This window comes from Brachypodium distachyon, chromosome 5 (assembly GCF_000005505.3).
Source record: "Brachypodium distachyon strain Bd21 chromosome 5, Brachypodium_distachyon_v3.0, whole genome shotgun sequence".
NCBI classification, from domain to species: Eukaryota; Viridiplantae; Streptophyta; class Magnoliopsida; order Poales; family Poaceae; genus Brachypodium; species Brachypodium distachyon.
In genome coordinates this window covers 21,223,808-21,247,570 of record NC_016135.3, presented here as the reverse complement: position 1 = coordinate 21,247,570, position 23,763 = coordinate 21,223,808, and the positions used below count along the sequence as shown (strand labels likewise).

The following is a 23,763-nucleotide window of genomic DNA, read 5'->3' as shown; positions in this document are numbered from 1 at the left end:
TTTGCATTAAAACAGCGACGAGTATTTAAGAAACGAAGCAAATACGTGAGAGACCGGCTCCACGCGGACAGACGATGGCATTTCACGAAAAGAGAAGAATATACTACTCCGGTCCTGGCCCGGAGTAGCTTGATTCTGGTCGTATACTCGTATTTCTGCACGGCTTTGCTGGGCCTCGGCGTGTGCGTGAGCAATCCGGTCCTGTCCAGTTCGATCGAGCGATGAATCTACTACTCTGACTTCCTCGTCACTTGGAAGTAAACAAAACGGAAGCTTTTTTTATCAGTACACAAACCAAGAGCATCATCCAGAGAGATCAGCCACCGTTTCCTGTGCCCCTCTGCGACTTGAATGGTCCTGTCCCCGGAGGCTCGGAATAACCCACGATCGACTGAATATTGTGAATGCAGCACATGATCAGTAGCAGCAAGCCAGTGAGCAGCTCTGCTTCTATAAGACATACCCGTGTTAGGGTGTTACAAAATCGTCAATTTAAATAACAAAATATGTACTGCATTCACAAAAAATATATCATTAGGTTCGTAATCAACTGAACATTTGAATGGTATATTTTTATGCCATGTAATATATATTTTGTTACAGTTAGATTGATGATCTTAGAACACGTGCATGTCTTGTAAAAGGGGACGGAGGTATTTGCACAAGTTCTGCCTCCTCGTGCACTTGGCCTAATTCCTTCATTTTATTTCTCTTTCTGCAGGTTTTGTCCGACTCTATAATGTCTCGTCAGATGCTGTGGCAATCTAGTTATCTCCCTCCGAGCTATATTTTCATACAGTTTATTTCACCGGTAGTAAAATGGGTGAGTCTCCGGGTAGTGGGGTGATGAGACCATGATCCCTTGTGAACTGTGGTCAAACAAAATTCCATTTCACGTGTCGTGCAACCTGTATCCACCACACATTATTTGTATAACAACTTTTCCTCGTGTCTCTCTTAAGCAAAACATGAATACTTTGTTGAGAATTTCTCCGATGCTTTGTCTGCACATCGGTAGTCCACCGTAAACACATGGTTGCTTTAACCAGTCGTTTGATAATGGCTTCATTACCGGCTTAATGGAAGAACACATTGTTCGGTAAGCCACTAGGCGCGCCAATTCATAAGACAAACTTTATGAGATTCTAAAAACTTAATCGGAAAACACATGAATAACAACAAATTTGTATGAAGAAAGGTGATTGAAAAACACAATAATTACATGAGCATTTTATCACAAGAATTAGAAATGAAGCCTAGAAAGCAAGTCAAATTAGGACAGTCCCAATGCTCCGCCATGTACCGTATTTTAATATGCCACATAGGTAAAATATGACATGGCATCCTATTTAATGAAGAAAGTGAGAGTCATGGTATCTTAATCTAGATATCCCTCCGTTTCATGATATAATGTGCTCATGTATTTCGAGGTCGAACTTTGACCATCAATTACATCAACCAAATGGGAGTTCAACTCTTAGCGCTAAACCCAAGAAAAATCATAACTTCTCTCTCACAAAACATAATAAATGAGAGTTTGTTTAGATACAACATTAAGATACAAACCATTGAAAGAGTTGTATCTAAACATGTGGTTAATGCATATGATACAGTTTAAGATACGATGCATTCAAAGTGTCCTTATGGTCCAACCCCTTGCAGGAAAGAATTTTTTTATTCCGGAGAACATTTAATAAACTGCTAAATGTTCATCTATTTTTCGCAAAATTATAAAATCCGTGTGTTTTCTTAAAAAAAAATCAAACTCAAAAAAATATTTTCAGCCTAGAAAAGAAAAAACTGGCACTGTTATTTATTTAATGAAAATCTGTTCTCCGTTCAGAGTCAAGATCCATCTCCACGGTGCCTTCTCCTTCCTCTCCCTCTCGCGAGCACCTACCCCAATCCGCCCCAATGTGGCTCTAGAGCCGCCGCCGTGCCCTACCTCTCCCCCGCGGTGGCCATTGGTTTCTGAGGTATGAGCATTTTATCATCCATGACTAGGTAAACACCACTCTAGTCCAGAAATTTCGGGTGTGCCGGTGGACACTCGGCACACAATCCAGATCCGCTACCTGAGGAGATGGCATCGAGTCAGGAGATGAGCACTGAGGAGATGGCATCGACCCAGGAGATGAGCACGGGCACGTCGCTGCCCCCGCCCTCGCCCCCGCCCCCGCCCCCGCCCCCGCTGATTAGTGGGGAGCAGGGCTCCGTGGAGCAGTTAGCGGCGCTTCCGCTTACCGATGAGTTAGGTGCCGAGGAAGGGGCGCCAAGTTCGAAGATGAGCACGGGCACGCCGAAGACGCCGTCGGATCCTTTGCCATCGATGAGGAGTAGGCATCGGCCACCGGGAGTGCCAGCTGACGCGCCGCTTGAAGTGGTGCGGGCCGTGGACGCGGCGATCATGGGCAGTCGTGGGGGCGGGGTGGACCGCCTCCGCGAGATGCTTTATGAGGAGCAGGGAGAATTACCTCACTCCGTCGTCGACGTGCTGCTCGGAACCATGGGCGGTGTGGATGGCCTCGACAAGGTTGGCGACGGCACCGGCACCGGTGCTCCCCCCAGCATAATGTCCAACTCGCATGCCGCCGTCACTGCCGCTGAGCTCCTGCCTGACCTCCCCTGCGGCGAGGAGCCATCACCACGCACTCGTATGGCCATTGGGCTTCATGCTGCCCTCAGGGCCTGCACCCGCAACCGCGCCATGTGCTCTTTGTCAGGCCTCCTAGCCATACTTCTTGAGTCTGCTGAGAAGCTATTCATAGGAACGGGTCAGAGTAGTAGTGGTAGCTGGGACGGGACACCACTGCTTCAGAGCATTCAGCTCTTGGGCGGGCACTCGCTTAGTGTGAAGGATCTCCATTCCTGGCTTGGCTTGGTTAAGAAGTCGCTCGGGACGAGCTGGGCCACACCACTGATGCTGGCGCTTGAGAAAGCCATGGGGAGTGAGGAAGCAAGAGGTCCTGCTGTGACATTCGAATTTGATGGGGAGAGCTCTGGTCTGCTTGGTCCTGGAGATAGCAGGTGGCCCTTCTCGAGTGGTTACGGATTTGCTACTTGGATTTATATAGAGTCGTTCTCGGACACACTTAGCACAGCAACAGCTGCAGCTGCCATTGCTGCTGCTGCAGCAGCGACATCTGGAAAATCATCAGCAATGTCAGCAGCTGCAGCAGCCAGCGCCCTTGCAGGAGAAGGTACAACACACATGCCTCGGCTTTTCAGCTTTCTGTCTTCGGATAACCAGGGTGTGGAGGCTTACTTCCATGGCCAGTTCTTGGTGGTGGAGAGTGGGGGTGGGAAAGGTAAGAAGGCTTCTTTGCACTTCACATACGCCTTTAAGCCTCAGCGTTGGTACTTTGTTGGGTTGGAGCACACAAACAAGCACGGTTTGCTTGGGAAGGGCGACAGTGAGTTGAGGTTATATGTTGACGGTAGTCTGCATGAGAGCCGTGCTTTTGATTTCCCACGCATATCAAAACCACTGGCGTTTTGCTGCATTGGGACGAATCCGCCACCAACTATTGCAGGCCTGCAGAGACGCCGCCGGCAGTGTCCATTGTTTGCCGAAATGGGCCCCGTCTACATCTTCCGGGAGCCAATTGGTCCAGATAGAATGTGTCGGCTGGCACTCCGGGGAGGAGATATACTTCCGAGTTTTGGAAATGGTGCTGGTTTGCCATGGAAGGCAACCAATGACCACATTAAGAACATGGCAGAAGAGAGCTTTGCACTGAACCATGAGATTGGAGGCTGCTTGCATCTTCTTTATCACCCTAGTCTTCTCAATGGTCGTTTTTGTCCAGATGCTTCCCCGTCTGGTTCAGCAGGTTCGTTTCATTTCCTCCTTTCTCCTTGGTTTTCACTATAATCCTTCTCCCTTATCAGCATTACATTCTATGTTTTTGGACAATTAAACTGTGGCCTAATTTACCCGAGTGAAATAGCTATGCAGATACAAAAACACTATGAACTTAGGAACTGATGAACATATGATATAGCTTCTACCTCTAGACTATTGCATTTCTCATTTTCAATATTTTAATATACATTTATTTCTTGAAGAAAACATACTATTACGCTTTAAGCCATATAAAGTGGTGTTTTCTATCATGCACACAAGGGACCCATCAATGTTGGGCTCTAGTCTGTCTTAGGACCTTTTTATGGGAAAAACTGTAGGGGAGGCCCTTTTGAATGTCATTGTCGATCCAGCAACTTTCTCATTTTGGCCCCATAATTGTATCCTTGGAAAGTTTGGTCCGATAAAACTATATGCCAAAATTGAATTACCGAAAATAAGGCTATTCGCATAAGGTCAGAGAATTTTCTATCAGAAAAGTACTACCTTTGTTTCTAAATATAAGATGTTCTAGCTTTGTCCTAAGTCAAACTTTGTAAAGTTTGACCAAGTTTATAGAAAATATACTAATTCTGATGAGTCAGTTCTTCAATCCAAACATTACTACGAAATATTGAAAAATCACTGAGGCTGGATTACACTGTCTTGAATCATCGATTTTCAGTGTGCAAAGCTATTGAATAATCATGTTCCACTTATCGTATTTGTCATTGCTAATATGATGTCTTGCACTATACCTCTGAAACTGAATGTACGGGGTGATGTTCTGTTACATATGCAATTTTACTGATACTCTGCTGTTGAATTTTAGGCACTCATCGAAGGCCTGCAGAGGTTCTTGGGTTGGTTTATGTTTCATCTCGTGTGCGGCCTGCAGAATCTTTGTGGGCCTTAGCTTATGGGGGTCCAATGGCTTTACTTCCATTGACTGTAAGCAGTGTGCAGACGGATAGTCTTGAACCTGCACTTGGCGAACTGCCATTGTCACTTGGAACTGCTTCCCTTTCTGCCCCAATTTTCAGGATTATTTCCCTGGCTATTCAACATCCTGGCAATAATGAAGAATTATGCAGGACATGTGCACCTGAGCTTCTGTCACGTGTTTTACATTATCTGTTGCAAGCAATTTCAAAGCTGGAAAGTGGAGAAGAAGAGGCAGTGACTGATGAGGAGCTAGTTACCGCAATTGTATCTTTATGCCAGTCTCAAGGAAACAATCATGAGCTTAAGGTGCAGCTTTTCGGCACTTTGCTGTTGGACTTGAAGATGTGGAGTTCATGTAACTACGGTTTACAGAAGAAGCTTCTGTCCTCACTTGCAGACATGGTATTTACGGAGTCTGGTTGCATGCAAGATGCAAATGCATTGCAGATGCTTCTGGATGGCTGCAGAAGGTGTTACTGGGCGATTCGGGAATCAGATTCAATCGATAACTTACCACGTACTGGTATGGAGAGATCCTTGGGTGAGGTGAATGCTCTGATTGATGAACTTTTGGTTGTTATCGAACTTCTATTAGGAGCAGCATCTTCCACAGCAGCTTCCGATGATGTTCGCTGTTTGATCGGATTTATTGTTGACTGCCCACAGCCTAATCAGGTAGATGACGCTGCCTTACTAGACATATTTTCACCAGTGCTTCTATTGTTTCCCGTTGAGCTATATGTTTGAACTTTCAACTCTACACATTTAAGTGTTGTTGGATTAACAATTTCATAAGTATAGTAGATTATGATGCACATATACTGCAAACCTTAAAGTCACTTCAAAGTTCAAATCCTGGCCCATATGTTCTCATACAGATTAAGGAAGAAGTAGGTTTCATATTAATGATAAGTTGTGGCTAATTTTTACATTACATTGGCTGTTTGCTCTTAATTATTGTGCAACATTCTGCTTTTGGGATATATTGCATATGATCTTATTTAAGCTGCAACATCGTATGTTCAAGGTATTGAAAGCAGGTTCAACAGACTGTATATTAGGTCATATACTCATACTTGGTACCCTCACCGTTGCTACGAATAAAGCCAATTATTTACCAGGTTTAACTGGCCTATTAATCAGCATAATCATCCTAAAATGCTGTGCACAAGTTGTCGGATGTTTGTGGAAGGGGTTTAGATTTAGTGAATGCATTGATTTGTCACTGTTGTGTACCACTGCCAATGCTTCCTTTGTGATTTTGTGCATGGGAATTAGCGGTGGTACTTTTATTACTCTTAAACCTCTTAAGCATGAGTTGAATCTTTCAACGATCCGCTTACTCAGTTACAGTGCTACAAGGTCAGGGACCTGTTGAGCACCGGTTACCTATTTTCAGTATCGATCATGTGTAGAATTTCTTTATCTGTCTGGCTTAGTTGACTATCTAGTATGAAGCTTTTATGATATCACAAATGTGCTTGTTGGCAGGTAGCAAGGTTGCTTCACCTCATCTATAGGCTGATTGTGCAGCCTAACATTTCTAGGGCCAACATGTTTGGTCAGTCATTCATATCTAGTGGTGGTGTGGAAGCACTTCTTGTTCTTTTACAGCGTGAAGCTAAAGCCGGTAATAATCCTGGTGCAACATTAAGTGAATGTGATGTATTGAATAATGGGGATTCTGACGCAAAAGCCACCACCGGTGATAAAGATCACCAGGATGATGAAATTCAGTTAGCCGAACAGCATGAATCCATCCTTCATGAAGAAGACACTGAACAGGAAGCTACAAGCACAAAGGGTGCTTCGTTTAAAATGTTGGGAGCAAATATAGGAAGAAAGATCTCCAACTCTGAGAATCAGCTCCTGAAGAATTTGGGTGGTATCAGATTCTCAATAACTGCTGACAATGTCCGGAATAATGTATACAATGTTGACAAAGCTGATGGAATTGTTGTTGGAATCATTCACATTCTGGGTGCTCTAGTTGCATCAGGTCACCTAAAATTTGCCTCGAGTGCTTCAAATCAACATTTAGCGGGTGGTGGTCTGCCGACAGTTCATGATGAAGGAAATACTATGTCAGAAGATAGAGTATCACTGTTACTTTTTGCATTGCAGAAAGCATTCCAAGCAGCCCCAAGGAGGCTAATGACTGCAAATATTTATATGGCTTTAATTTCTGCTGCGGTATGATGTTTGCTAATTGACTATGTTTTTGTCTTGTATTGAAATATTTCATGTGATTAAATGACCTAGTTGTCTGCTAGTTTTGATTATCACCTTCTATATAGACAACTTTTCTTCACACAAATCAAAATAAATTACTTGCTATCAGATAAACATAGAAAATGACATATTGTGCTTTTATGGTATTCCAACAAAAAATGAGCCTGGATGCTAAATGTCTGCCCAGACGAGGGGTTGAGAGCCTGGATGACAATCAGTTTCAGTTGGTTTGTTTTCCCTGTTCTGTATTTTTTTAGGGGACACCCCACCCATCCAGTTGCATCACCAGTTTTTGCCCATTTAGAGAATTGAGCACTGCGTTTCAAGTTTGACGATATGGTTTAGTTTGTTCTTTCAACCTTGCTGATTGAATTTTTGCCTCAAAGTCTGAAGTTTCTAGCTTTGATGTTGTTATTGTGTTGAATGCAGATTAACGTTTCTTCAGTTGATGAAAATCTAAACCTTTATGATTGTGGCCACCGTTTTGAACATATTCAACTTTTGCTAGTGCTGCTCCGTACGCTTCCATATGCATCAAGGTCATTCCAAGCTCGTGCTATACAGGTGTGTTTTGTTACTGTATAACATATTGCATGATTGTTTTCTTATGTCGAAGCTAGTTTGTGCTATACTAGGACAAGCCCCCTGCGTTGCTATAGAATATTTTGATACATGTTTAAGAAGACTACACTATCGTTTGTACATTAAAAATCTACAACCCATACCCGCTCCCATTATAAATGTAATGCGAGATCTAACAAGGGGTAGGCAGGTTCAAAGGTGAACAGACCGCTGCTACCGATTGACATCTTTATACTATAGTAACATAGCAGTATAGATAAACATAGAGTGGCTGTCTTGTTTTGTGATAGTTTTGGACTGCCATTGGTTACAGAAAAATATTGATCCAGTTTGCCTTGTATTTTTTGATTTTACTAGGAGTACGAGAGTATCCAAACACCGAACACATCTTCTTTTCATTGATGGATACAATAATGCTGCCGTCTAGTAGGGATTAAAGTTTCATTTCATAACATATGCTACAGTTTAAATAGTTCCCTGCAATTGTAGTGTCTTGGCTACTTGAATGACTCGTGGTGGTAGAGATTGATATAGTGCGCACTTCAGTGGTGGGTGGCATTAAGGCACCACTCATAGAAGAGGAGGGAGATTTGTTGCTTAATATAGGGCATGGCCAGCTGCCCAGCTCCCTTGCTATCCCAAGAAATTGCCATATAATGTTTTCTATCAAGGTTATGTGTTCATTTGACCTCAAAAACCTTAGTTGCTGAGAAAACTTGCCCATATGGGCAGGAAACGTACCTACTGAGGATAGTCAATTAGCTCTATAATGTGGGCATTGGCAGGTACCAACCATTTATCATGTTGTGGCTACCAAACAGGTCAAACAAATGCTGCACTTTTTTTACTTGGTGTTAAACATACACCCATTATTCATTTTACGCTTAGTATTGCTTTCCTTTCCTGAGCTATTGCTCATGTGAGCTAATTTTTTCTTGCCAACCAAGGTGGCATATATCCTAGCGTGCTTTCAGGCTCTGGGCTTGTTACTTACAATATTAGACTATAGGGTATTATTTAGCTTTATTTGCATTACTCAAACCATTCTCAGTACAACCACATGAAGGTGTGGCTTAGATCTGAATGCCTATACATCTTCATGAGATCCATAACCAGCAGTTGTCCTTCTCATCAGTAGAAGTAAGACAAGAAGTGAAAAGTGTATTCGACAGATATCCATGTCACCTGCATCCGTTAGGCCATAGGGGGTAGGAACATTGTTGATGTCATGTAGCCAAACACCTGCACATATGCTGCACACTTATTTGCATGCATATATGCTCACAATCTGCGTTAACATTGTTTCATCTTATCCAGTAGTTACTTTTTCTGTAAACTTGTTTACCATCTTACCTGCTTTAATTTCTTATGGTGTCAAAATTTCCTTCTATATCATTTCAGGATATTCTGTTTTTGGCTTGCAGTCATCCGGAGAATAGAACCACATTGACCTCAATTGCAGAATGGCCAGAATGGATTTTAGAGGTTTTGATTTATAATCATGAGGTAAGTACCAAATGTTTTGACATCATAATATATTGTAATGAGAACTGTAGAGTAAAATGCATTTGAAATCTCCAAACTTGCTCTGTGTGGTCAGTTTAGTACTCCATTCTCAAATTACAATTTGGCTCCATAAACTATGTAATGTGGTCTACTGTGGCAACCATTCTCTGATTTGTCCCTTATTTGGTCATCCCAATTGATCCGCCCATCGACGGGGTAGCGCCAGATCCAACGGCACCTGCCTCTCCGACGTGCACGTTTGCCATTGACGCTCCGGAAACCACTCCGTTCCTTCGCCAGCCGCCTTGACCCTCTGCTTCCCAACAGCAGTAGCTGCAGACACACAGCCGCCTCCCCTGCGGCACTCTCCATGTGACAGAGTGAGACTCTGGTACAGCTACTTCAAGCACTACTGCCTGAAAAGCCAAGTTGGCTGTTGGCTTGGTCTTCACAAGGCATTCGTTGTCTCTCTGCCTTACTCAACTTCTTTTCTCCTTCTTCCCCATGTGAATCTGTGAGGACACAGTGAATTATTTCTTCATGTCAGCTGTGGCCTTCATGTGATTTCTCTGTACAGCACACCCATTGATCAATTTGTTGTTGCTATCCAGTCCAACCAACTATGGCACTTCAAGTATACCATGGCCATTGCTGTCAAGTTGCACGCGCAGTTGTCCATGGTCACAATTCGTTCAGATATTAAACCCATGTTCATGCTGTCCATCTGCTACTATTAGGGTAAATCTCAGTGCCGTGCAATCAGCACCGCTGGAAAAATCTGAGCTCCTCAGCAGGAGCCACCCTCCGCACTGCCTCTTCCCTGGAGAGCTCCCTCGGTGACGTGCATCTGGAAGTGGGCCTGCTCTCCTAGCCTGACCCAACGGGGATGAGTGGGGTTGGCGCTGCAGAGACAAGGAGGAGGACGTGGGCAGGGTTGTCCGGTTTTAGCGGAACACAGTGCTTCTATCCAGGGATGTCGGAGGTGGTGGCATGTTGTTGGTGCTGGAGGCTCAACAGGAGAGGAGGGCAAGATCGGTGACTCTGGTCACGGAGGTGAGCCCTTATGCCGGCTCAGCGAACAACACCCGTGCAGAATAGCCCTGCCGCTGCCTGGAAGAGAGATGGGAGAGACAGGAGGGAGATAACAGAGTTTTTAGACTGTTAAGGTGGACGCCATGTCAGAAATTCGCCACTGTAGCTTGTTCTGGATTGTACTAGTGGACCCCTTTACAGAGTTTTTAGACTCGGAGGACTATACTGAGAACACCGCAGGACGCAGTTTGAGGGACTACAAGCGCATTTTACTCAGAATTATAGTAGGATGCATTATAGTTTCATCAACTACATTTTGTACTCTGTGCGACTCATTGTTCTGATTCAGAAATTTCTAATACAGAAGGGTAGTAAAAGAAATGTTGATGGTGTCAGCATTGGTGAGATTGAAGATCTCGTACATAATTTCCTGATTATCATGTTAGAGCATTCAATGCGACAAAAAGATGGGTGGAAGGTAAGATAACTTCTTTGGTAGATCAGTTTATTCCTAAACCTTTTCCCTTAGAGTCATGCAACCTTCTTTCTGGTGTGCTTCGGCTGGTTGTATAACTTATCAACTCTGGTTTTTGTATTGTTGTGACACTAGGATGTAGAGGCTACGATTCATTGTGCGGACTGGCTTTCAATGGTTGGGGGATCTAGCACTGGAGACCAACGGAGCAGGTATATGCTATCTCGCTAAACCTCTCTGTTTGTGTGTACGTGTTCTTTTGTAGTTGAACTAGCCAATTGGGCTAACTAGTGTAAGTTTTTCCTCTATGCTAGTTTCCCCTTTTTGTTAGGTTATTGTTGTGTACTTTTTTAATGACATGCTATTTTTGTTTTTAGGCGTGAAGAATCATTACCAATTTTCAAAAGGAGGCTATTAAGCAGTCTGCTTGATTTCTGTGCCAGGGAGCTTCAAGTTCAGGTATTTGTACTTTTCTTGACAAGATTTTCTTTGCATTTTAAAAAGATGTTTTATGTATACGTCCAAACTGTTGTTTCTTATTGTTTTAACTTCTTTCTATAATTGAATATTACTTTGTCATGTGTTAGGGTGTCTTTGTATTGTAGGGATAGAAATCAAGAGCAGAAAAAGTACAGTAAATTTGGTGAGCATGCAAATGCAGAAGACAATATTACAAATCACGTGCAAATTGCCGGAATATTCATTTGGATAGAACACATGAAAAGTGCCTGAATCATACATGAATGAGCGGATTGTAAAATTGCTATGGAATTGGGGCACAGGAAAGCAGTTCATAGAAATTTGATAGCATAGTTCCTAGACGGATTATAGGAAACAGACCTAAGGATTGGAATCCTACAAAAATAATTTGGTAATTCTGTTATCCAAAGAGGGCCTTAAATGTTGATAATTCTGGGAAAATTTCAGCATAAACCTAGAGGGATTATGGGGGATCCTTACGATTGAATTAGTGGAATACTACAACTGGTAGCTTGAGTTCCACTATCTATTCCCTTTGAACAAGAAAACAGCAGTTGAGTGTTTGAGAAAACGAAAACAGCAGTCGACACCTTGATGTAGCACACTAGCACAACCATGCAACATTGGACTGTTATTGGTAATGTTACTGGGAATACATATATCCAACTCAATTCGATTTTTGTGTTTCGAACTTTGACAATAATGACCATAACATGCATGTTGTTTTGGGCGATGTGCATTTCTCATGATGATGCTAGTTGTTGTAGTTTGACATGTCACTATTTATGTGGATACTGCTATATACTTCTATTAGTGTCTCTCTATAATGTCTCCATTTGCTTGTCTCCACACCAGACTGAAGTAATTGCAGCTGCTGCTGCTGGTGTTGCAGCCGAGGGCTTGTCTCCTGAAGAAGCAAAAGTACAAGCAGAAAATGCTGCTCATCTCTCAGTAGCACTAGCTGAAAACGCAATAGTTATTCTCATGCTTGTAGAAGATCATCTGAGGTCACAAGGTCAACACTTTTGCATGTCCCGTGTACTCAATAGCTTTTTATCTTCTGCCTCCATGGCTTCATCTGCTCCCAGTCGGTCAAATTCATTGAGCAGAACTGGTAGCGAACATATTGATGCTGGGCTCTCAAGGCGGTCATCTTTGTCCAGTGATGCTGGTGGCCTTCCACTAGATGTAAGTAATGCAGAAAGGCTATATGCTACATTCGGTCGGTTATTGGCACTAATTCTGATCACACGGATATATATTTCTAAATGTGCTTGAAATTTGAGTAGTTATACTTTGTCTTTATAAGCATATACACAGTAGTCATCTTGCATACATGTGTTTCCTTCAACATGATGTTTGATGTTTTGGAAAATCATAATTATTAACCCAGGTTTAGAATCTTAGATTGACTTCAAACTTGAACCATGTTCCTGGCATATCATTTCTAGCTTTAGAGAATAGCTATCTTGGTCTCATGGCTGGATATTTTACAAAAGCTATTATTTAAGCTTAGTCACCTTTGGCCACCTTGTCCTGCATTGGTATTTAACAGGAGCAATTTATTACATAGTGAATGCTAGGATATCTGTCGTAAAAGGTATTGATCATGTTTGCTATATTTCAAATTGCATGAAGGAAGATCTAGAGTGTGTGTTCATGTTTGTTTAACAGATGAGAGCTAATATGTGAGTCCACTCTATTGAAGAGGCTTTCTGCAAGAGTTGTAGTTCCGTACTACCATAGGCTTTTCGTATTTTACTCATATGAATGCTGCATTTATTCTTGTTTACTGTGTGACCAAAACAGGTGCTTACTTCTATGGCTGATGCAAATGGACAAATTTCTGCTGCCGTGATGGAACGTCTTACAGCAGCAGCGGCAGCTGAGCCATATGAATCTGTGAAGCATGCATTTGTGTCTTATGGGAGCTGCATTGCAGATCTTGCGGAAAGCTGGAAATACAGGAGCCGACTATGGTATGGTGTAGGCATTCCATCCAAATCTGATTTATTTGGTGGCGGTGGAAGTGATTGGGAGTCTTGGAAATACGTTCTAGAGAAGGACTCAAATGGGAATTGGGTTGAGCTTCCACTTGTGAAGAAATCAGTCGAAGTTCTGCGGGCACTCTTGTTAGATGATTCTGGACTTGGTGGTGGTCTTGGTATTGGAGGGGGATCTGGCCCTGGTATGGGGGTGATGGCTGCACTTTATCAGTTGCTAGATAGTGATCAGCCATTCCTTTGCATGCTCAGAATGACTCTTGTTTCGATGAGGGAGGATGACAATGGTGAAGGTGATGCTCTTTTGAAGAACACTAGTATAAAGGATGTCATATCAGAAGGGACGGGCCATCAAGCTGGAAATATGATGCCATTTGATGGCAACAGTCCCTCATTTACAAGAAAACCCCGACCTGCACTTCTTTGGAGGTGTGTACCATCAAGTATCAATTGTCTAATTGGAAATTTTTATGTTTTCGACTGCTGAAAAATGGGATCTGCAAACTGTATCTTTCCATTGAACTACCATCTATCCATTTTGAGAGGAAAAGCATTAACAAAACCAATAATCCATTTTGGCACAATGATGTGCTAATGATCTTTGACAGGAGCTGAACATGTGGTGTATTGAAAATTGAAAAGTCTTTCATGCTGATTTTTTCAGATGCTCATTTCTCTACTTGAAAAACTTCTTGTTCTTAATACTGTTATCTTAATTAATTAGTTACCAGAACTTGATGGAATAACAGTTGCCTTAATATATTACAACATAGATGTTCACCCAGTCTATTCTGGGCAATTATCATGTCAACTCTTGTTTCATTAGGACTTCTCTAATTCTAATTCTGCAGTGTGCTTGGCCCCATCCTGAATATGCCAATTTCCGAGTCAAAGAGACAGAGGGTGTTGGTTGCTTCCTCTATTCTCTATTCAGAGGTGAGTTTGTAAGTTTGCGTTTCGTTCTGCACTTAAACATGTGAACTACTCCCTCCATTCCTCAATATAAGATGTTCTAGCTTTGTCCTAACTCAAATTTCTTAAAGTTTTACCAAGTTTATAGAAAAATATACTAACATCTGCAATATCAAATCATTATACTATAAACATATCATGATGTATGCAATAAAACTAATTTAGAGTCGTAGACATTGGGAGAATTTTTATAAACTTGGTAAAGGTCACATAAGAGTTTATTTTCAAATTTTAGTTTCACAATATTCTAATTCTTAGTGAAAATAAAGGTCACATAAGAGTTCATGCTATCTTACTCATGATGTAGGTATGGCACGCTATTGGTAGGGACAGAAGTCCCCTCAGGAAACAGTACATCGAGCTGATTTTACCACCATTTGTAGCCATCCTAAGAAGGTGGCGACCGCTTTTGGCTGGTGTTCATGAGCTTACTTCATATGATGGACGAAATCCACTGATTGCTGATGACCGTGCTTTGGCAGCAGATGCACTGCCCCTTGAGGTACTTCCTGACTCTTTGTAAGCCAACCATAGCCCGCAAGTGATGTCACATGTTCTTAATGCCGAATTCTATCAGTGACATTGATACTAGTACTATAGTATACGCAGTAAATCCTGGATATCGATCTCTTTAAGCTGGTAAAAAGCTTAAGTGGAAGGTTGGAGTGGGTCCAACTACCCATAGACCTACCATAAGCTGGTAATCATAACCTAATCTGAGGGTGCGTTCTTTTCGGCTTCTAGGACCGGCTTCTCCTAGAAGCTGCCCTCACCTAGCTTCCTGGAGAAGCCGCATCACAAATTTAGCTAGATTTTCAAAATAGTTTAGGCCAAACTAGTTTGGTAGTCTAATCAAATTTAGGTGACGGCTTCTCCAAGAAGCTGGGGGAGGGCAGCTTCTCTGAGAAGCCGGTCCAGGAAGCCGTAAAGAACTGGCCCTGAATATGATTCTATCCAGGTTCTCCTTATCTGGTAACCTTGACTGTAGGCAAGGATAGACAAACCCAGAAGCTGACATCAACTAGCTTATTTGAATCTATTGACACTTGCCGTAACTTCTGATCCTTGCTTTATTCTCTCTGACTCGTTAGCCTTCGGCTGCTTGACTTTCGTTAGCTTTTCTTATTGAAATTCAATTAGTATTTTTGTAGTGGACACTTAAATATCTAACCGGAGCTCACACGTCTTAATATTCAAGTGGCTTCATTCCATTTATCATAGCTATGCCCTCCTTGTCATGAACTTTGTGTAAAAATAAGTTATTGGTCTTGGTTGGTTTAAAGATTACTATCAGATTGTTTTCTTGGTTTTTCTTCAAAGAAAAAAAATCCTTTAATGGGTCTTTTTCCACTTTTGCGTTGTCAGGCTGCTCTTTCAATGATATCACCTGGATGGGCTGCTGCTTTTGCGTCACCACCAGTTGCAATGGCATTAGCCATGATGGCTGCTGGTGCCTCCGGAACAGAAACAATAACAACCCCAAGGAATACCTTGAATAGGCGTGACACGTCTTTGCCGGAGCGTAAAGCAGCTGCAAGACTACAGACTTTCTCAAGTTTCCAGAAGCCTATTGAAATTGCACCCATCAAGCCTGGGTCCACCCCAAAGGACAAAGCAGGGGCTAAAGCTGCTGCATTAGCTGCTACACGTGACCTCGAGCGGACGGCTAAGATTGGTTCAGGAAGGGGTCTTAGTGCTGTAGCAATGGCAACATCAGGACAGAGGAGGAGCGCAAGTGATGTTGAGCGTGCAAAGAGGTGGAATACATCTGAGGCTATGAGTGCTGCTTGGATGGAATGCCTGCAATCAGCTGATTCTAAGCCAGTTTCAGGAAGGGAATTTTCAGCCCTTTCATACAAATATGTCGCAATTCTTGTTTCCGGGTTTGCATTAGCACGAAACTTACAGCGCGTTGAGGTAAATCTACTTGAAACATTTTCATTTCTGTTTCGTAGAATTTACCATACATCCTATAAACTTAGTAACATGCAGATGGAGAGGCAAACACAAGCTGATATGTTAAATCGGCATCGTGCATCAACTGGAGTTCGAGCGTGGCGACATCTTCTTCACTGCCTAACAGAGATGGGAAGACTATATGGACCTTTTGAAGGACCTCTGTGTGCTCCTGATCGTGTATGTTCTGTTACTACTTATTTTTTCTGTCTCTGTTTTCCTGCCCAGTGTCTTCTTTATGAAGGCAAAGCAATTTGTTGACCATTACATTTAGGAATAGATGATTGTTTCCATGCAACATTTTTTCTATCTGGATGAGAAAGAAGCACTCCCTGTGAAAAGAGGGGGAAAAGCACTCCAGTATGTGTTCTTATATTTTTTTTCACTCCTGCATTTTGCAGATTTTCTGGAAATTAGATTTTACTGAAAGTTCTTCAAGAATGAGAAGATTTATGAAAAGGAACTATAAGGGATCTGATCATTTGGGTGCAGCTGCCGATTATGATGATCGAAAGCTTCTTAGTGCTGCCGCACAATCCAATGAAAGCAATCCTGAGGGTGCAGATTCTTCATTAACAGATACTATTCCATCAAACGCATCAGTAATAATGGTTGAGGCCATGTCAGTGGATGATAGAAATGAGGAGAACGAGCAGATAGAATCCGATACTACTACTGGCAGTGTTGATCAACTTCCACATTCCTCGTCAGCGGATCAACAATCTGTGAAAGGATCAGTAGATTCAAGAAGTTCTGGCATTTCTACTAATCGCAATTTGGTTCGATCCGCAGTTGTTGCACCTGGATATGTGCCTAGTGAAGCTGATGAGAGAATTATTGTTGAACTTCCATCATTGATGGTGCGGCCATTGAAAGTTGTTCGTGGGACCTTCCAAGTAAGCACTGAGTAGTTTTAGTACTTGCTTCTTACAAAGTTTATATATCATTATCTATCCCCTGCCATGATATATATCGTGTTTCTATTGCCATTGTTTGATTCATGCATTCCCTATGTTGTGAGTAAATGTGCACGTAATATGTGTGCATGCAAAACTTTGTGCAAAAATACGATGTAAATGAGTAGGGCGCACCAAATCTGCTTTGTGCTCAACTAAATATCTTTTTCATATGAAATTATGTTGATGGAACCACAAGGATTATATGGTGGCATAATATCCTTTGTCTTCAACTCCCACTTTAGCTTTTAACTGATACCATCTGCTCCTGTAATTTCGTTCTCAGGTAACATCAAAGAGGATTAACTTTATAATTGATGAGCATGGAAGTGAGACTCACATGGATGATCATGCATGCACTAGTGGCGAATATTACCAGCAAGATAAAGACAGGAGCTGGTTGGTCTCTTCTCTACATCAGATATATAGCAGGAGGTAAATTATATTTTCTGATCTGGTTCCAGTGTTAGAAGCTGATTTTTGATATACTCCTACTATGCATATTTCCTATTTTGTTCTAACAAAATATGTATATTCTGTGCTGTTAGAGTGAATAACTCAATGCAGCATCTGTGAATCAACGCACCATATAGTTTAGCTTTTATTTTTCATCCACTCAGTTGGTGATTTTGATGACTTGTTGCAGATACTTGTTACGGCGAAGTGCTTTGGAATTATTTATGGTAGATAGGTCAAATTTCTTCTTTGATTTCGGGGTATGACCTTTACGAACTCTACTCTATAGTCTGAATTCCATGCATGACACAGCTGAATGGCTTTCCTAGACTTGTGTCTGATTTTCTGGTGCTTCATCTAGGATATGGAAGCGCGCAAAAATGCTTATCGGGCTATTATTCAGACCAAGCCACCTAATTTGAATGACATTTTTCTAGCCACCCAGGTTTGTGTAAAGTGTTTTTATCCTAAATTTCCAGTAATATCAATATATAATGATGATTGACAGTAATCTATGTTATCTTCTTCAGAGAGCCGAGCAAATCCTTAAAAGAACTCAATTGATGGAGCGCTGGGCTAACTGGGAGGTACACAAGCACTAAATATGTTTTTTTTCTTCCATGTGTGTTGGTAGTTTCAAGATCTAAATACGTCCAATTTCTTCAGATTAGCAATTTTGAGTACTTGATGGAACTGAACACTCTTGCTGGTCGCAGTTATAATGACATAACTCAGGTCAGCTTACTGCACAAATGTATTTCTAGCCTAAATAAATGTCTGATAAAGTAACCTGTGATTCGAATAATCTTTATGATTGTGCAGTATCCTGTTTTCCCTTGGATAATAGCTGATTACCAATCCAAAGTGTTGAATCTTGATGATCCTTCTACGTACCGAGATCTTTCAAAGGTTGATCTACACCTGTTGTTGCATCAGTTATTTCGCCAATTTCTTAAACTGTTAACCATAACGGATATTATTGATGCAGCCAATTGGAGCACTAAATCCTGAACGATTAAAGAAGTTCCAAGAGCGGTACTCCACGTTTGAGGATCCAATCATCCCAAAGTTTCATTATGGTTCACATTACTCCAGTGCTGGCACGGTATATCTTCTTCGCATAGCTGGACCAAATGTTTACATATAAAATTGGTTAGCATATTTAATTCTCTGGGTCTCTGTACACTCTACAATAATTTGTAGCTAGATTAAGTTGTAATACGCAGACTGAAAGAGGTTATCTGAATTACCATAGAAGGGCCTACAGGTTATATTTGCGTATCGTTTTGTCTGCACTTTGCTTGTGGCTCATATTAGTATTAAGATGAATGTTGGCAGGTTCACCCTTCTATAAAATTTTGTTTCTGTATGCAGTCTGCTTTTGTTAATATATGTTCATAAATTTAGAAGATATAACCTCGAAACTTGATTTCTGTGGCCTAGTTTTTATTTTGTAGTTCAAATGCATTTCTTGGTCGCAAAAACGTTTCATCTCCGTACTGATAACTAATATTTGTTGCAGGTCTTGTATTACCTTTTCAGGGTGGAGCCTTTTACTACACTCTCTATACAGCTGCAAGGCGGCAAATTTGACCATGCTGATCGCATGTTTTCTGATCTTTCTGGCACATGGGATAGTGTTCTTGAAGACATGAGTGATGTAAAAGAGCTAGTAAGTCGCTAATATCTTTAGTATGTTTTCCTGGATGTTGATTGGGTTGTAACCAAAATCCATTCGGACCTGCTTGGATTGTTTATTTCTATAGTGGGAGGGCTGGTATTTAGTTCAACTTTGGGGGGAGTTAAACTATATACTAGCCCCTCCAACAAATAAAAAATACAACAATCCAGCAGGGCCTCCAAAGACTTTACTGCAATTTTATTATGTGATGATATTTATGTAGGTCCCGGAGATGTTTTACCTTCCTGAGGTATTTACCAATATAAATTCTATTGACTTTGGGACAACTCAACTTGGTGGGAAGCTAGGTAAATGCATTTCCCCTATATAAAGTATGTTTCAGAATACATAAATGCATAGCTATATATTCTGAACAGAATTACAGATTTTGTAGAATTGCCTCATTGGGCTGAGAGCCCTGTTGATTTTATCCACAAACACCGGAAGGCTCTTGAGAGTGAGCATGTTTCCACTCATTTACATGAGTGGATTGATCTAATATTTGGGTACGTTTGATTCTATTATATTTTTACCACTTTTGTAAATACTCTTCGTGGAAGGTTGTCTGTGTGTGTTTGTACGCACATCACAAATTTAGCGGAGACTGTTTAGTATATGTATTGTGTATATAAGATGACTTGGCTTATATGGCCCATTTAATAGGTTTGGTCCAGGTGACACAACTCTCTTTTGTATCTCTCTTGCTACCCTTTCTTTCGAGCATTACCTTTTTTTTATCACTGTTAGTAGATTTTTCGATTCTCCCGACAATTTGACCTGTCAGTTTGAGAGTGTTCTCTTAGGCGTTGAGGTGGATGGGTACATCATAATGATTTCAAGCCCTTTCTATGCTATAAAAAACCTCAAGTCCTTCAGATGGGAACATCCTGTATTAGTTCTGAAAATAAAATTTATGTAATGTGGCAAGTTGAAGGATCTGGATTTTCTATACTGGAACTCCAGTCCTTCATTCTTTTGTGCTTATATTTTAGTAGAAAGATCATGTTACATACCTCAAGTAATTTATCAAATTATGTGTTACGGCATCCATGAATGAGGTGGCCAGGCAGGACATCTGTTTAGTTGTTTTAAACATCACTTGTCATGTTCTTTCTTTACAATGTCACTGTTTTATCATGGAAACTCCCTTTTACAGATATAAACAGAGGGGTAAAGAAGCAGTAATGGCCAACAATGTGTTCTTCTACATCACATATGAGGGAACTGTGGATATTGACAAAATAGCAGATCCGGTTAGTATCAATGTATCATGCATTTAATGTAGTGTATATATAGTTTGTGTACCACTTTTATTTAGCTGCTGATATTTTACTGAAAATCCTGAAGGTGCAACGGCGAGCCATGCAAGATCAAATAGCCTACTTTGGACAAACACCATCTCAATTGCTGACTGTTCCACACATGAAGAGAAAGTCATTGACAGATGTCTTACAGTTACAGGTACTCTATCAGCTGATGTTCAAGTTTAACTATAATTATGCTGGGTTTGTGTAGCTGATGGATTTTTGCGTTTTCCCATGTTGGAACTGGCATTGCAATGTCAAGCAAAGAATTAATATAAAAACTATTGATGTAGCCTTTGATCACCGGTTCTAGGTATAGTTCTTTTTGAAATTATTGTTCTCTCCATTTCTTTTATCATGCTTAGAAAAGCACTCCGTCCCCACAAAAAATATAATTAAATAGACAATCACTCTAATAGCTCTTGTACTGCATAAGTAATAAGCTCTAAATGTGATACAAATATGTAAGATGTGCTGTTGTATTGCATGACTGCTAATGACTTGTCTTGCTGGACTTCTACATGACCTGACACTGTGATTTACCATGCAGACCATATTCAGGAATCCAAGTGAACTTAAATCATACGTACTGCCCAATCCAGATCGTTGCAATGTCCCTGCAAGTACCATGTTTGTATCAAATGATTCTATTGTAGTTGTAGATGTAAATGTTCCCGCAGCACATGTGGCACTTCACCATTGGCAACCTAATACTCCAGATGGCCAAGGAACACCTTTCCTTTTTCATCATGGTAGAAATGCTGCAAATTCAACAAGCGGTGCATTCATGCGAATTTTTAAGGGATCCACTACTTCTGGAGAAGATTATGAATTCCCAAGAGCTATAGCATTTGCTGCTTCTGCAATCCGTAGTTCAGCTATTGTTGCTGTCACGTCTGACAAAGATATTATCACTGGTGATTATTTCTTCTCACTACTTATCTCTTAGATTTATTATTTGTATACTTGTCAGACAGTTAATGATCTTCCTTCCTCTTCATTCGTCCTTTTCGTTTCAATTCCTTTGTGGTGAACTGATAACATTGCTGCAAGTCAATGAGCTCTGTATAGTCTGAATTCTGATGTACAAGGGTAGAATTGGAGGAGAATACTAATGCACTACCTTGTGAAGACACCTCAAACTAAAACATTTAGGATTAACAATGCCTTGTTCATCTGGGTTTGCGCCTCAAAATCAGCCTACTTTGCTTTGTATCTTATGTAGAGATATCATCTACCCAAATATAGTGACATTCTGAATTTTCTCTGTTTCCTAATGAAGTTTGCTATGGTACTTTTTAGGTGCTTCTATAGTTTTGTGGTCCTTCCATGATGCTGCATATGCTGTTTCTAATGTCACTTTATTGAATAATAGGTGGGCATGTGGATGGTTCGGTGAAGTTGATATCACCAGATGGAGCAAAGACAATTGAAAGTGCTTCTGGGCATCTTGCTCCTGTTACCTGCGTCGCACTTTCTCCTGATAGCAACTACCTTGTGACTGGGTCTCGAGATACGACAGTTATACTCTGGAGGGTACATCAGGCAGGCTCCATACATAAGAAAAACCAGCCTGAACCTCCACAGGCAACACCAACAACACCACGTAGCCCTCTTCCCATCAGTCCTAGTAGCATGGGCAACCTTTTAGAAACAAGGAGACGTCGAATTGAAGGTCCTATGCATGTGCTAAGAGGACATCTTGGAGAAGTACTTAGCTGTTCAGTTAGTCCGGACTTGGGGCTTGTTGTATCCTCGTCAAAAATGTCAGGTGTGCTTCTACATTCTTTGCGAACAGGCCGGCTGATAAAGAAGATTCATGTAGCGGAGGCACATACTGTATCCTTATCTTCTCAGGGAGTGATTTTGGTATGGAGTGAATCAAAGAAAAGACTATCTAGCTTCACTGTCAATGGGCTTCCTATTGCTACCTCAGTTCTATCACCTTTTTCTGGGCGAGTTAGTTGCATTGAGATTTCTATGGATGGCCATTTTGCTCTAATAGGAACATGTTCGTCTAGCAATTACAAGTGTGAGGACAGCACTGAGAATCCAGATCATGAGCTCAACAAACCCAGTGGCAATGATATATCTGAACAAACTGAAACTGCCCAGTCTGTTCACGTGCCTTCGATCTGCTTTGTTGATCTGCATAAGCTTAAGGTTAATATTAAGAACAGAATATATAAAAACATTTTTCCAATTCATCTTTTTTGTCAGTTATGGAAGTCACCAGAAACCTTTTCCTCCTAGGTATTACATACGCTGAAGCTGGAAAAGGGCCAAGACATCACAGCAATTGCTCTAAACAAAGAGAACACTAACCTTCTAGTTTCCACTGCTGATAAGCATCTAATGGTCTTCACTGATCCTGCTGTGAGTATCCTAGATTTCTGTAATTTTAGTATGAATTTTGCATCACCTCCTTTACATGAGTACTTTCTTTTAGGTCTACATGAATACTTAACTAATTAGAATGTTACCAGTTGCATGAAGATTTGACTGTTTTGTGCTCCTTCGAACCATTTTTCTGACATGGTAGAGTTGGTGGTGTTGCAGTTGAGCCTGAAGGTAGTAGATCAAATGCTACGGCTTGGTTGGGAAGGGGATGGACTTCTTCAGTCATAAGCAAAGCAGTGATGTTTGGCGAATCATTACTTGCTTAAAGACGTAGGATGCCCAATTTGTAGCATAGTTAGGAGCAGGGTTATGAAGAAATGGTGTGGTGGAATATGGCATCTGTACAAAATGGTGATTGATAGGGATTGCGAGTTAGGCTAGGTCGTATACTGCATCCAACAGGGTCATTTAGCCAGAGATAAAAGGAGTGAACGAGCAGACTTGCTGAGGAACTGCAAAATCCTTTTTTCTTTTGCACCAGTTTTGCCTTGTAAAGTCTCCGTTATTTTTGTAGAGTGGGTGAGTAATGATTCTACATCTTTGGCAATGTATTTGTGGTTGCCGTATCATACAGTTGTGGCTTGTGTCGGTCGGTCACCCTTAGCGACCTTGAAAGTTGGAAAGGAATTAATCACCATAACTATCAGTACCATATATGCGTTAGACATGTTATCATGATATTTTGATTAGTTTATTTGGTTGATTATTTTGATATTTTTATTTTGCACTAAATTAGGTACTACGATGATGCAAATGTTTTAGGAAAACATGAGCATTTAGCTTTATGTAGTACTTTCTTTTTTTGATACTTCGTCAACTTTGTTGGTTTCTTTGCCTAGCCTGAAATTGTGGCAGTCTCTTGATATTTATTGTATCACATCACTGTTGCTTGATGAAAAAAATATGTTTCGTTTAGTTTGGCTTAACCTGATGTCTGTT

General features: G+C 41.2%; 1 protein-coding gene across 2 annotated transcripts; it reads left to right on the top strand.

The window, feature by feature from the left end:
* The first annotated feature begins 1,855 nt into the window (after positions 1-1,855).
* On the top strand, positions 1,856-23,536 carry LOC100825574 (BEACH domain-containing protein C2). 2 transcript variants are annotated; one of them, XM_010241922.3, is made up of 31 exons: positions 1,856-3,833; positions 4,677-5,464; positions 6,281-6,982; positions 7,451-7,585; positions 9,005-9,109; positions 10,506-10,619; positions 10,752-10,828; positions 10,994-11,075; positions 11,952-12,284; positions 12,906-13,528; positions 13,951-14,035; positions 14,379-14,573; positions 15,437-15,988; positions 16,064-16,207; positions 16,429-16,923; positions 17,270-17,418; positions 17,630-17,699; positions 17,801-17,884; positions 17,970-18,026; positions 18,106-18,174; positions 18,262-18,348; positions 18,428-18,544; positions 18,962-19,111; positions 19,344-19,428; positions 19,506-19,626; positions 20,277-20,373; positions 20,468-20,581; positions 20,975-21,341; positions 21,800-22,587; positions 22,678-22,800; positions 22,984-23,536. In XM_010241922.3, exons 1-31 carry the CDS (start codon positions 2,084-2,086, stop codon positions 23,050-23,052), a joined length of 8,727 nt encoding a protein of 2,908 aa, XP_010240224.2. In that variant the 5' UTR covers positions 1,856-2,083; the 3' UTR covers positions 23,053-23,536. The 2 variants fall into 2 exon arrangements, with proteins under 2 accessions (XP_010240224.2, XP_014751333.1); XM_014895847.2 differs by lacking the exon at positions 17,801-17,884.
* Positions 23,537-23,763: the final 227 nt, after the last annotated feature.

Excerpts from the sequence above, each read along its gene's own strand:
- LOC100825574 (XM_010241922.3), top strand. The coding sequence starts at position 2,084 with ATGGCATCGAGTCAGGAGATGAGCACTGAGGAGATGGCATCGACCCAG. Across the intron at positions 7,586-9,004 it reads TCCAAGCTCGTGCTATACAG|GATATTCTGTTTTTGGCTTG; the intron begins GTGTGTTTTGTT and ends ATATCATTTCAG. Across the intron at positions 17,885-17,969 it reads ACATTTTTCTAGCCACCCAG|AGAGCCGAGCAAATCCTTAA; the intron begins GTTTGTGTAAAG and ends TATCTTCTTCAG.